Consider the following 14,036-nt stretch of genomic DNA (forward strand, 5'->3'; position numbering starts at 1 on the left):
TGTTGGGCTTGCTCAACTACTCAGTTAGGGCATTTGAGGAACCTCCTTTCATGTGTTTAGGTGTCAGGGCTTTGGGCATGTGGCTGTGTGTACCCCAAAGGAACCCATTGTTGGTGTGTGTGTGTGTGTGTGTGTGTGTGTGTGTGTGTGTGTGTGTGTGTGTGTGTGTGTGTGTGTGTACTTTCTTTGACATTGAATGTGGTACTATTAGTTTATCCGTTTAATTATAGATTCACTAGGATAAATACAATAAAGTTTATCTCTCACCAAATAGAATATTTACTAAGGAATCACAATGTAACCATAGAAACATTACTTGGTATTTATGTGTGTGTGTGTGTGTGTGTGTGTGTGTGTGTGTGTGTGTGTGTGTGTGTGTGTGTGTGTGTGTGTGTGTGTGTGTGTGTGTGTGTGTGGTCAAAACAATTAGGTTATGGGTCAGAAGTATAACAAAATGTAGTGTACTTTTTTTTCAGGGATTTTGACGAAACCGTTAAAAAAACGAGAGAAACCTGGCTGCAGACCTCCACTGTCAGGACGGGAAATGCACGGGATACATTACAAAATAAAATGGCAAACATACTTACACTTGTAATTGAAAGGTTTCAATATAAAATATTACGTAAAATCTATCAATAATTTCTCTATAGTTCATATGTAGTTGTCATTTAACATAGTTACAGCTGCACTTTTTCAAAATGAATTAACGAATGGCCGGGATAGCTTTCAACATAAAACGCTAACATACTTCCGGACGTCATATTTCTAAATAAAATCCCGAATGCTGTTTCGGTTGAATCGCTCTCCTCACAAACGCATTTATTTTTTAATATTACGTACAATCTTTCAATTATTTCTCTATCGTTCATAGTTGTCATTTATTTTGTAAACCTTAGTTTTGTTTGTCATTTTTGTTGTGTGTTTTCAGTTTTCCTTTACTGTTGCACAACGTGGTCATTATGATATATTCTGTCATAATCTAAGACGTAATATTAAACAATGAATGCGTTTGAGGAGAGTGATTCAACCGAAACAGCATTCGTTAATTCATTTTGAAAAATTACAACCGTAAGCATGTTAAATGACAACTACATATGAAATATGGAGAAATAATTCATAGATTTTACGTAATATTTTATATTGAAACCTATCAATTACAAACCTTTGCCGTTTTATTTTGTAATGTATCCCGTGCATTTCCCGTCCTGACAGTGGAGCCTCCACCGGAAGCAGCCTGACAGTGGAGGTCTGCAGCCAGGTGCTTTTGGAGAGAGGAACAAAAAACATTACGACAAATATTTTGTCTAAAAAACCACCAGCGGAAGTTATGTATGAGAGCCAAGTCTGTTTTATTCTGCTCCAGCAGGTGGCGGTAGTGCACATTTACGCTGGTCATTGACCACCGGAAGAAGCAGAAACCGAAAGCTGCTAACGGAGCTAGCTCGTCGTTCTGGTGTGTGAGGAGAATATTTGAGGTTCTGCAGTAAAAATGTCTTCACTTCAGTCTCTGGGAGAGTTGATCAGCTAAAGCGACTAACTGCTGCTGCTGCAGAAATCTTCTCACCAGGCTGTGGAAACTTTCTTCTCCTCCTCAACAACTTGGTGGAGTTCTTTCCAGAAGCAGAGAAGATATTCTGCGGTCTTCGTGACAATCGGAGCTCCAGAATCAGGTTGTGGGTGAGAAAAGCTTTTCTCTAGACTTCCTGCCCTCTGGATCTGCTGCTGTTCCTTTGGCCAGAACCAAAGCGTTGGATCTTTAATCTCCTGCGTTGTTCTGAAGCAGCATCTTAATCAGCTCTCCTGCTTTGTTTCTATTGCAGCTGTTAGCTAAACACGGCTAAAGAAAACCTGCTACCACTTCAGGATCATCCATCAGCTGGGACTGATTCATCGTGTGTTCTTCACCACCTGGACCTGGACAGCATGGACACAGGTACTGGTGGATGAATGAATATATTGTCAGTCTGTTGTAACCCTGGCGTCAGATTAAGTTACCACTTATTCAAAAAATAATAATAAATAGGCCAGACTCTAGGTCCAACAGGATTACCTTTAGGGCTGCAACAAACGATTATTTGGATAATCGATGAATCGGATGGGGTCTCGACACGATTAATCGATTAATAGGATTACATAGGGACATTGTTAAAAACTGCTAGGGAAATGTTATTTCTCTCCTTCCTTCACTTTATTAAACACAACATTATTAGAAAACAGTTCAATAGCAGAAAAACAACATGCCATCACCTAAATTGTCTTATAAGGTGTAAAGACAGAGACCCTAAGCTACACCTATCTGTGACCTAAAATGCTTGGTCCAAGTTAAACAGCTTAAAGAGCAAGTCAACCCCTACCAGAGTCTAACTCCACTCCCACTTCATGTTTGAAAAATGCAACACATGCTGTTGCCTGGCAGACCGAGAGGGCGGAGCCGCTAACAAATACACACACACTCAGGCTCACGACAGCATTGTGACATCATAATTTACCAGTTTACATCATAGCATACTTCTTAGCCAATAGCGGTGGCTAGGGCTGGGCGATATGGACCAAAACTCCACACGATATATATCTCGATATTTTTCCTCCTGTAAACTGTTGACAAGTTAACTCACTTCAAGCTCTTGAGAAATTATATACATAAATCAGTAGGTTAAATGCATAAAAATGTATTTATTCTTGTCAAACTTTAACCGTAGTGCCTATTCTCTACCAGTCTGAGCTTTAGTAACACAGGTACAGCTGTCTGCTAACACACACACACACACACACACACACACACACACACACACACACACACACACACACACACACACAGTTGAGAGCCAGAGGTGTATCAAGTGTCCCACAGGCACTTTTTAATCATATATTTATAATTAATGTAAAATTATTTAAATTTCATCTAGAGGTGGCCCATATTGTATAGGTCTTGTCCAGAGAAAAAAAATCCATCATGTTAAGCTAAATGTACGATGGTGTAATTGCATCTACTGAAGATCACATGGGTCATGCACCATGGAGTTATTAGTTATTAGAAAAACTGGTTATTAACTAGTTGTTAGTTATTAGTTAGCAGTGTTGGCTCATATCAGCGATTATACTGTAATGATTCAGAGTCTCTGGTTGCTCTTTTATGAGTGTTATTTTCGGGCTACTGTCGCCATAACCCACACCTTACAAACTCAACTTTTTCATCAGAATCACTCGTAACGGAGTATTTACTAGCATAGCAAACCAGAGCGGAAAAAAACGGAACCGGAACAACATTTCTCACCCGTTGAGTTCGCCTTCAAAATAAAACGGTAACCCTATAGTTTACTATTCAAACCCTTACAATATGTTTCAGGTCATTTGGCCACTCCGGCTTTCCGTAGCCGTTTCCTTACACGGGAGGGAGGGGTTTGGCTCGTCTCTCCACACAAGCAGGATGGAAAACAGATCTCCGTTGGCATTGAACGTCCCCAAATAATTAAAAACCAGGAGGCCAAATGCAAAGTTTAGAGCAGCACATTTACCCAGAGGCTCTCAGACTGAGCAAACTTGTGAGAATACACGTAATAGCCGCTTAGAGACGGAGCAACATGTCGCTAGCATAGCGGCTAATCGCTAGCATAGCAGTTTGGCCAGTTATATCGATATAAAGATATGAAGTCATCTTATATCTTGTTTAAAAATTATACCGATATTTAAAGAATATCGATGTATCGCCCAGCAGAGAGAGAGAGAGAGAGAGAGAGAGAGAGAGAGAGAGAGAGAGAGAGAGAGAGAGAGAGAGAGAGAGAGAGAGAGAGAGAGGGAGAGGGAGAGGAGAGAGAGAGAGAGAGAGAGAGAGAGAGAGAGAGAGAGAGAGAGAGAGAGAGAGAGAGAGAGAGAGAGAGAGAGAGAGAGAGAGAGAGAGAGAGAGAGAGAGAGAGAGAGAGAGAGAGAGAGAGAGAGAGAGAGAGAGAGAGAGAGAGAGAGAGAGAGAGAGAGAGAGGGAGGGAGAGAGAGAGAGAGAGAGAGAGGCTTAGAAGTTCTGGTCAGAAACAAACACGCTGATTGTGATGGAAGTTTTTATTGTTCCTAAAGTAGAAATCTGTTTTTATCTAAATGAAGTTCATGTTCTTGTTCCTTTTTCCCACATCATGTAGCCAGTATCACTCATGGTGTAAATATAAAGGTATGGTGGTCTGTAACATCATGTGTCTGTGTTTCCTACAGATGTTCCACAGCTGGTGCTGGTTAAAGAAGAAGCTGCTGAAGAACAGAGTGCTGGTGTGGACCAGCAGGACCCAGAACACCTCCACATAAAGGAGGAACAGGAGGAGCTCTGGACCAGTCTGGAGGGAGAGCATCTCTGTTTGAAGGAGGAGACTGAAGCTGTCGGGTTTCCTGTTACTGCTGTTTCTATAAAGAGTGAGGATGATGAAGAGAAACCTCTGGTCTCACAGCTTCATCAGCAGCAAATAGAAGACAGAGATGTTCCAACCAGCAGCTCAGCTGACCAGATGGCAGCAGAAACTGGTGGAGGAGCAGGAACTAGCAGGAACCCAGATCTGAACCCTCATGAACAAACATCTGATTCTTCAGAGACTGAAGTTAGTGGAGATGATGATGATGATGATGATGATGATGATGGTGTGAATCGGGACTCTGAGCTGTCAGACTCTGGGTCTGAAACTGGAGATGAAGATGATGACCGGAATGAGAGCAGGTCTTCTGAGTCAGATGGTAAGTCTGTCAACAAGTTCTTCACAAGTGGTCTCTCCAGAGACACGTGAGGGAGACAAGTCATCCAGCAATAAGGTCTTCAGGCTGTTTGGTTCATAAGAAATGTGTTAGATAGGGCTGCAACAAACGATTATTTGGATAATTGATGAATCGGATGGGGTCTCGACACGATTAATCGATTAATCGGATTACATAGGGACATTGTTTAAAACTGCTAGGGAAATGTTATTTCTCTCCTTCCTTCACTTTATTAAACACAACATTATTAGAAAACAGTTCAATAGCAGAAAAAATACATGCCATCACCTAAATTGTCTTATAAGGTGTAAAGACAGAGACCCTAAGCTACACCTATCTGTGACCTAAAATGCTTGGTCCAAGTTAAACAGCTTAAAGAGCAAGTCAACCCCTACCAGAGTCTAACTCCACTCCCACTTCATGTTTGAAAAATGCAACACATGCTGTTGCCTGGCAGACCGAGAGGGCGCAGCCGCTAACAAATACACACACACTCAGGCTCACGACAGCATTGTGACATCATAATATACCAGTTTACATCATAGCATACTTCTTAGCCAATAGCGGTGGCAGATTTAAATTAAAATACAGTGCAGAGTTTTTACCTGACAACGGCACAACACTGCCAATTTTAGGCAGAATGTTTAAATTTTAACTAAGATGCACTGAAGTGCCAAATTATTGACGACACGTGTCTGCAGCACGATTAGACACTCGTTTATTTAGTTTATCAGCAAAAAAAAAGTTTATTTGGGGATGACTTGCTCTTTAAGGGCAATTCTCATCTGTTTTGTTTGATCTCATCTGTAGACATTTATTATAATTGGGGATGTCAAACAACTAATTTTTAAATGTAATTAAACATAGGCTGTGAATTAATCAAAATTAATCACTATTTCCAAAAATGACTGAAAAAATACCAAATAAAACAAAAATAAATGAATGCCATCCTCCTTGTGATGATGCCCTGGGCAACTGCCATAAAGTCACATCAAGAAATGCTGCTGATCATTCCAATGATCATAAATAGACCCACATTAGGCCACATGAAAGCAACTGAACCCAAAAATATATTAACCAGTATATAACTGCACTCACACACAACACGCCTGCAGCGAGAGTTAGTACTTCTCCCTCCCTTTTAAAAGCGTTTTCGCTTCTGAGGACATTGTGGTGCTAGTAGTCTGGCCCTGGTGTAATCAACCAGTTTCTGCGGGAATGTGACGGCGGAACCGGTTCGCAGCAGCGCGAGTCCACCCCCCCACCCCCACCCCGTTTATCTAAAAGCGTTGCGCTTACGATTTTATAGACTTTTTTTACGAGCTTAGGGCATGTCTAGCCTGTGTAATAATCCGGGGCTTGGGTAAATCACTTTTGAAAAGTTTTTAACTTACCCAGACACAGAGCTCTCTCCTTCCTCGCTGATTCGGCATGCTTGCGTTTAAGTTGCTGCATCATCACCGTAGTACTCCCGTGCCATGCTAAGTCTGACCTACAAACGTTGCAGGTAACGAATGTCTTCGCCTGATTGAACTGAAAATGCTCCCAAACTTTAGAAGTTTTTACTTTTTTGGGTCTCGCTGCTTCACCCGGCTCTCCCTCGCGCTGATCTGACTTGCTTCCGGTCTGTGCGCAACGGCGGCCGGGGGGGCTTTTGGAAGAGTTGCGCAACAAAACGAATCGATGACGCAATTCGTTGCCAACTTTTTTAGTAATCGATTTTCATCGAATTTATCGATTCGTTGTTGCAGCCCTAATTACCTTATAAATTACCAGTGAGTGGGAAATGGAATAGCTGAATCCAAAGAATGAGCAAAAGAACACAGTTGCACCAGATTTGTAATTTTATATAGATATATGAAAATAGAACAAAAAATACAGCAGCTGCAATAGACATATAATTAAACAAGTAGGCCTTTCCCCCTATATCAGTAAACCTAGTCAGGTTGAGCTCAAAGTCAGTCTTCTATTTGGTCGTAGTCTAGTCAAAAAGAAAGTCTCCTCGGTCTTGTAAAACTCAGGTTCAGTGGTCTGAGTGGTTACCACTGGAATGTTGGCTCAGTATAGAAGAATGATGTTCTCCTGATCGGGATTCAGTTCAGTTCGGGCACAGGCTCGCCATCTCCATCCGGAGAGAATCCAGGACTCCAATCCACTTCAGTCCCGTACCGAGCATAAAAACCTAGCCTGCACAACAATAATGCAATTATTGTTTACAGCTAAATAAAATTCTCATCTCTTATTCTCACAGCTATAGCTTTTACAATCTTTTCTTTCTTCATCCTTCAAATTACCATAGTAACCATTTACATGCATGTACATTTCTTTTCTCAAAATACATTTTGGCAATACATGAAACAGTTTTTAACTCACGTAACTAATAGTTTTAATCTTGTTTTTCCAGTTTTTAACCAGTTTTTTTAACAAGGATTATGATTAGCATGTAACCATAGAGTAATACAAAAATTACACAATAACAATATTATAATCAACTAAATTGACGTTTAAGATCCACAATATTCACATTCATTTGGAAAAATAAAACAAAAATAATTATTTGTTCCCTTCTGTTAGCAGAATTACCATTAACATCCATTAAAATGAACTCATGTGGCTGGCCAAAGTCAATTAGCTTTAGTTAGCAGGTTGCTTGCAGAGCTTAGCAAGCACATGGCATTAACTCACCAAGATGAGGTATTAGCGTGCTTGAAGCGTCAGCACAGCCACCTGGTCTCTCTAGCATGGGCTCCACGCAACCCACTATAACACATAACCTAAATTAGCCGTCTAGAAAACTCAAATACTCTTAAACTTCTGTTCTGCATGGCGACTCACCCAATAAAAGGTATATACGGCTCAACTCAATCCCCTGAAATATGGTTCAGTGCGGCTCCTCTGCAATCTTCCTCCAGCTCTCCAAAGAGCAAAAAACGGCACCTGAGTCGCTCACCTTCTAGGAAGGCGGGACTAACGCCACTCTCAACAAATGAGAGGGCAAGTTTAACTCGACGGGAGCTCCAACCGGAATCAGGAACGAACTAAGGAATTACACTTCCGTCTTTTCAAACTAAAAATATTTTCCAAAATGAAAGCATGGAAGTAAGCTGATACAAAAAATAAACTAAAATTAAGGTGTTTTATCTACTGGGTTACATTATGGTGGGACATTACAGTGAAATTATGAGAATGAGGTTCAATCTTTAAAATAATGATCTGTATATGTTTAGCACTACTGGGGTTCTAAACCCCCCAAAGCGTTTTACATCACAGTCATTCACTCGTTCACAGACTGTTGTAGAACCTTGAAGTTTTAGAGTGAATAGATCTCTCCAATGAATGATTTTTGAAGCCAAGTATAGTGGTCACGTGACTCGTTTTGATCCAACAAGTTTTTTGTTTTGAGGGGAGTAAGGGTTGGTTTATGCTTAAAACCGATCCTGAAACGAGCACACCTGGAATCTGTAATTCATGCTTTTATCATCTCCCGACTGGATTATGCAAATTCCATTTTAATTGGCTTTCCTGCCTCCGCTCTTAACAGGCTTCAGGTCGTACAGAACGCGGCAGCCAGGTTTTTAACAAACACCCCTAGAAGACACCATATCACACCTGTACTAAGGGCTGCTCGATTATGGCAAAAATAATAATCACAATTATGGTGACTCAAATTGAGGTCACGATCATTTGGGACGATTTTTCAATTTATGTTGATTTTATTTGTTTTTATTCAGTCATAAAATTGCTCAGGGCACAATCGGGACAAAAATAAATAAGAAACAAGATGATCACTAAAATAACTCCTGGTTCCCAGTATAAAAAGACCAATATACTTATAGCTCATAGTTTATGACCCAAGGGCTATAGACCTTGGTTCAACTCATTTACGTCTAACCAGTACAGACCCAAATACTAACATCTTGCAAATACTGACAACAAGAATTATACAGTGGCATTTATAACAAATAAATACAAATAAATTGATGTTCACAAAATGTTGCATAACATTTATTGAGTCGTGTCAATGTGCTGAAGGAGCATGCACTAGCACCGTGTCCTCAGAGAGATTAGTTATTAGTTATCAGCGTGAGGAACTTATTTCTACCTTATTTATAAACTATTTATTTACAGGTCCATCAGTTAATGTAATAATTGTTCCAACCACAGCTGCACCCCCCAACCCGGTCTCACAGCATTCAGGGGCAAGCTGCACGTGTGTTTAGCGCGCCGCACGCGCACATTTAGCCGTTTTTAGTGGCTCAGGAGCCCGCAGGTACGGTGTGTGTGTCACTCACTCTGGTTACTCCAACATGGAGCCGGCTCCGAGAGCCGTTTCTTTAGCGACTGACACATCACTACATCATTCCCTTTCCTAATGTCCTGAAGAACGGTCCGGAGCGCAGGCGGAGTGTTTAGCTAACCTGCAGGAAATGTCGACGACAGTTATCCAGAAAGTAGCAAAGGGTTACCAGAGATGTTTCTGAGGTGTTCACTAGGTACTTTTAAGATTTAAAAAGTCAAGAAGGGGGTCTGAAAAGCTGCTAGAAATAGCGTCAAAGTTGCTAAGTTGGCAACACTGTGGGAGGAGCGCTTCATTTGCAACTCAGGGTAGCGCAAGTGGGAGGAGCAAATAATCGGCTTGTTTTGTTTTTATAATCGTTCAAAACTCAGATCGTAATCATGATTAAAATTCGATTAATTGAGCAGCCCTGTACTGGTGCGGCTCCACTGGCTACCCGTAAACTTCAGAGTCGAGTTTAAAATCCTGACTTTTTTTTAAGGCCCTGAACGGTCTGGCTCTGGATTACCTGTCGGATCTTGTGACTCGTTATGTGCCAAACCGGGCGTTGAGGTCTGCTGATTGCCTGCTGCTTCGCGTTCCACCAATGAAATACAAAAACGCGGGGGCAGCGTGCTTTTGTCTATGCTGCTCCGACACTCTGGAATGCTCTTCCTCATTCAGTGAGGCTGGCACCATCCCTTCTCCGGTTCAAGTCGCTGCTTAAGGCTCACTTTTACGACCAGGCATTTTTAAATCCCTGACTTTTATTATTTTATTATGTGTCTTTTATTGACCGTGATTATCTGCCTTGTGCATTTTATTGTTGACCGTTTACTTTTTCTTCTGTACAGCACTTTGGTCGGCTGCCATGCCGTTTTTAAATGTGCTTTATAAATAAAGTTGGTATGGTATGCTTGACGCATCCGCAAGGTTCGCACGGCTCCGCGCGGCTAAATTGCGTAATTTTAACAACCACGCCCCTCCACTGCGCCTCCGCACAGCCCAAACTTTCCGCACCGCGCACCTAGGAAATTTTCTAACCACGCGAATGGTCGGACGAGGAAAAACATGGCGTACTGGCAAGAACTAGTATGGCAGAGTTTCGTAAATACAGACATTTGTATAATTCAGCTCTCAAAGATCACTGTGATCAACATGTTAATAATTCTTGGAGAGAAATAGCTCGCGCTGTCGGAAAAGATGAGCACGCTGTTAAAAAATGCTGGAATGCCATGTTGTAAACAACAGTAATTTTTACTTCGACTATGGTGTAGTGTTGGATGCGTGCCGTAGAGCTCCATGCTGCCTCGTTCAGTTTGGGAAAATATTTGCTCACCGCAGAGACGAGCCACATGCGAGCTGTGAAGTGCGTTCCATCCGCGAGCCGCATCACCGAGCGGAAAGTAAGTGCGTCAAGCATAAACCAAGCTTTAAAGTCCCAAAGTCATCGTCACACACTGTTGAAGTTACATCCTGCATTTGACCTGTCCCCATGGGTAGCGGTGAGATTACAGGGTATCCGCGGAGTCTTGAAAAGTATTAAAAGGTGATAAATCAATTTTGGAAAAATTAAGACCCTTAAAAAGTATTAAAAAGTCTTATCACGGCTTTATAAAGTCTTAAATTTTGAGATTTTTTTTTCTGAATTAGATAGCCAACAGTTTGTTTTATTTTTATTTTTTAACGAACCGAGGGAGGGAGCATAAAAGATAAAAAAAAAATAAAAATACTACGCTGCTGTGGGTGCGTTAGTAATTTTTCTCTCTGAGCACCAGGGTGGACGGGGTGGAAGCTCAAAAGTGCAAAGAACGCTCTGGTGTTCCCGTTGCATATTACGAACGCACCTAAATGTTAAGACGGAAGAGAATGTTGGTGAACGTGAACGCACAACGACAATGGGAAAGTGCAAGTTTGCAGCGTCCTGGCTGGATATCCTGGATTTCAAAGAATGGCTGCAGCCAGTCGAGGGGAACGTGAGGGAGGCATACTGTACGATATGCAAGAAGAAAATAAGTTTCGTGTCAATGGGCATAAACTCCTTAAAGTCGCAATCACAAGGCTGCTGCTAGCCGCCGAGAGCGGCAGCTATCCATTGCTAGCTTCTGTGGAAATCGGGTTGAACCCCCACAACATAGTCCCAACGTCGCTCCATGATCGACAGTCGCACCTAGAGCCGGGCTGTCCCTGCTTCCTCATCTTCTGCAGCCGATATCAGAGTGGCTCTGGGCAGCACAGTGACGCTGCATGCTGAGGTGTTATGGTGTCTCCACACAGCGGAAAAACACCATTCCCTGAACTCAAATGAAAACTTGGCTGAAGTTTTCAAGGCTATGTTTCCAGATTCGGACATAGCAAAGTCGTTCACTTGTGGCAAGGACAAAACTGGATACAGCATGCGATTCGGGTTAGCACCACACTTCAAGCAGAAGCTCGTCGACACCATCAACAAGGCTGGCCAGTTTGTGTTAATGTTTGACGAGTCGCTCAACCAGTCAACAAAAACCAAACAGCTGGATGTCCACATTCGATTCTGGGAGGATGACTGTGTCCAATCCAGGTACCTCCTGTTGTGGAAAGTCAGCACAAATATTCAGTGAAAACTTTAAATAGCTGTTTAAACCTTCATTATTTTACATTGGGCCTGTCTATATTTATAAAATCACTTGATGGTCTAAAGTAACTGTAGCTAAAGTTACTCAGAGTCACAGTAGAAGGTCCAGCCTGAGTTGAGCTGTGGTAACTGGAGAGGAACTTAGAAACAGCATTAAACCTTTTGCTGTTTGCTTGTTCAAGTTTAATTCAAATAGAATATATAAGACATCAATTATATAATAAGTGTATGTATATTTAACAGTCATGTTAGAGATAAAAGACAGAAAATATAAAAAAAAATACATTTTAACTTTATCTGGTTACATTGAAGCTTCACGTCCCACAGTGAGTAGTCTCTGTCCCACATTTGGTGAGTTGGGATCTGGTCATCCTACTGAAGAATGATTACAGTAATTAGGAATATTTTCTGATGTTTCTATGTTTGGTGTTTTGTGAATTAGTTTCATAATAATAGTTAATTATTATATGATGATCCCTAATCATTATCTGATTAGTTATTTCGGTTTATTATATTTAGCTCTCTTGAACAGTAGGACTGGTAGAAAATTGCTTGCATTTTGCAACATCACATAAAGAATTTTTTTTTAATATTCTCAATAAAATAAAAGTATATAAATGTCAGAGGTCACTACAAAATCCACTGTAGAATAGATGCACATCTGCAGCACGTAAGGACCTTGTTTGGGGGAGTTATTTTAGTTGTCACTTTTTTCACAGCCTCGGAGTTCATGGGTATGAAAAATAGATGCATGTAAAGTAAAAAAATATACATTTTGTTCTACTATGCGCGGGGCTTGCATTTTTGAACCACGTGGCTTTACGTATGATTGCTACAGCCTCGCTGTCCTGGATGTGACGTAACCCAACATGAAGTGGAAAACGAAGCGATGCAGTATTTAAAAACAATATACGAGTGTTTAACAGTTGATTAGTTCTTTGCGATAGTCTTAATTTTATTTTTACAAGGTCTTAAAAAGTCTTGAATTTAATTTTGAGATTCCTGCATATACCCTGGATTAAGCTGTGGGCAGGGATGGGTACCTTTGACATTTGAATCGATTCGGTACTAATTCCCGGTACCTAGGAATCGATACCGGTACTTAACGGTACCAATTTTTGATACTTTTCAGTGTTCAATATTTTAATTCTCTTTTATAATTATATATATTTTTCTCATTATATAACCATATTTGATAAATATCACGACAAATAACATACAACTGTTTGTATTTTGACATTGTCCTTGTAGTTTTATAAGCTGATAATTAAACTGAAGCAAACATCTTTACTGTGAACTAAATTTACTGTGCATCTTCATTCCTTTTGCCATCCTTTTTCATTTGATTTTTCTACTGGGAAGGTAGATTTTCCGAGGAGAAAGCGAACGCACCATTAGCTGATAACAATGGTGGCAATGGAAGCTAACATATCAAGCTAACGTTATCTTAAACAGTTTATTTAACTGCTGGAGCAGATTAAAACAATGATGCCTCACACTTAGAACATTGTCACTGGTTTCATCTTCACCCAATCACCCATCACATTTAGTAAAGTGAAGCCAAACTTTAGAGTGCGTTCATGTTCTTCTAGTCGGAAATTCGGAATTCCGAGGAGAAAGGGAACGCACCATTAGCAGAACGGAAGCTAACATATCAAGCTAAATTTATCTTAAACATTTTATTTACCTACCGGAGCACATTAAGATGAGGATGTCTCACTTAGATCGTTGTCGCTGGTTTCATCATTACCCAGTTACCCATCACATTTAGTAAAGTGAACCCAAGCTTTAGCGTGCGTTCTTTCTACCATGCTGCTCTGTTTACAACTCGCTCGCAGCGACCGACGACAATGCTCTTGCACATGTGCGGCTGTCTAGGCAAGTTCTAGTTATGAAGGACGGGTACCGAAATGAGGCACTGTTTCGAATGACGTGAATCGGTGCTCAGTCGGTACTGTGGAATTCGGTCGGTACCTTAAAAAGTACCGAATTCGGTACCCTTCGTTAGCTGTGGGAACTATTTGGTCTTCTGTCGGGTTTCAGTCACTACGAGAATCAGTCAGGGACGAGAGGTTTTCATCTTGTTCACAACCTACCTTTGTTGTAGCGTCAGTCACGCATCATTATTTGACCAATCACAGTTGGAGAGACAGCATGTTGCAGACACGATGGCAGCGGTGCTGACAGTACGTATGACTGCTGCTGCTTCAGCATGTCGCTGTGGTTTAGAGCTTAAAGGCCCAGTGTGTAAAAACATTCTACTCTTTAGCGCCACACAGTTCAGAGTAAGTATTGCAGCTCCGGTAGCCCCCAATAGGGTTGGGCTGTTTTTCCATTCGCCCACCATTAGTCCAATAAATGACGATGGGCCGTGGTTTGTGCATGTCCACGACTGCAGACCTGCTGATGGTTCCAACA

At 41.2% G+C, this 14,036-nt stretch overlaps 1 protein-coding gene across 1 annotated transcript in view; it reads left to right on the forward strand.

Moving 5' to 3' along the window:
• Positions 1 to 1,229: 1,229 nt before the first annotated feature.
• The window catches only part of LOC129152259 (uncharacterized), a 30,543-nt gene continuing 17,736 nt past the window's right edge, over positions 1,230 to 14,036 (forward strand). Inside the window, exons 1-3 of the mRNA XM_070548168.1 lie at positions 1,230 to 1,677; positions 1,821 to 1,933; positions 4,201 to 4,710. Coding sequence (XP_070404269.1) covers positions 1,924 to 1,933; positions 4,201 to 4,710 — 520 coding nt within the window. The 5' untranslated portion in view covers positions 1,230 to 1,677; positions 1,821 to 1,923. The remainder of the gene's footprint in view (positions 1,678 to 1,820; positions 1,934 to 4,200; positions 4,711 to 14,036) is intronic.

The sequence above is a fragment of the Nothobranchius furzeri genome, chromosome 2, assembly GCF_043380555.1.
Source record: "Nothobranchius furzeri strain GRZ-AD chromosome 2, NfurGRZ-RIMD1, whole genome shotgun sequence".
Taxonomy (NCBI): Eukaryota; Metazoa; Chordata; class Actinopteri; order Cyprinodontiformes; family Nothobranchiidae; genus Nothobranchius; species Nothobranchius furzeri.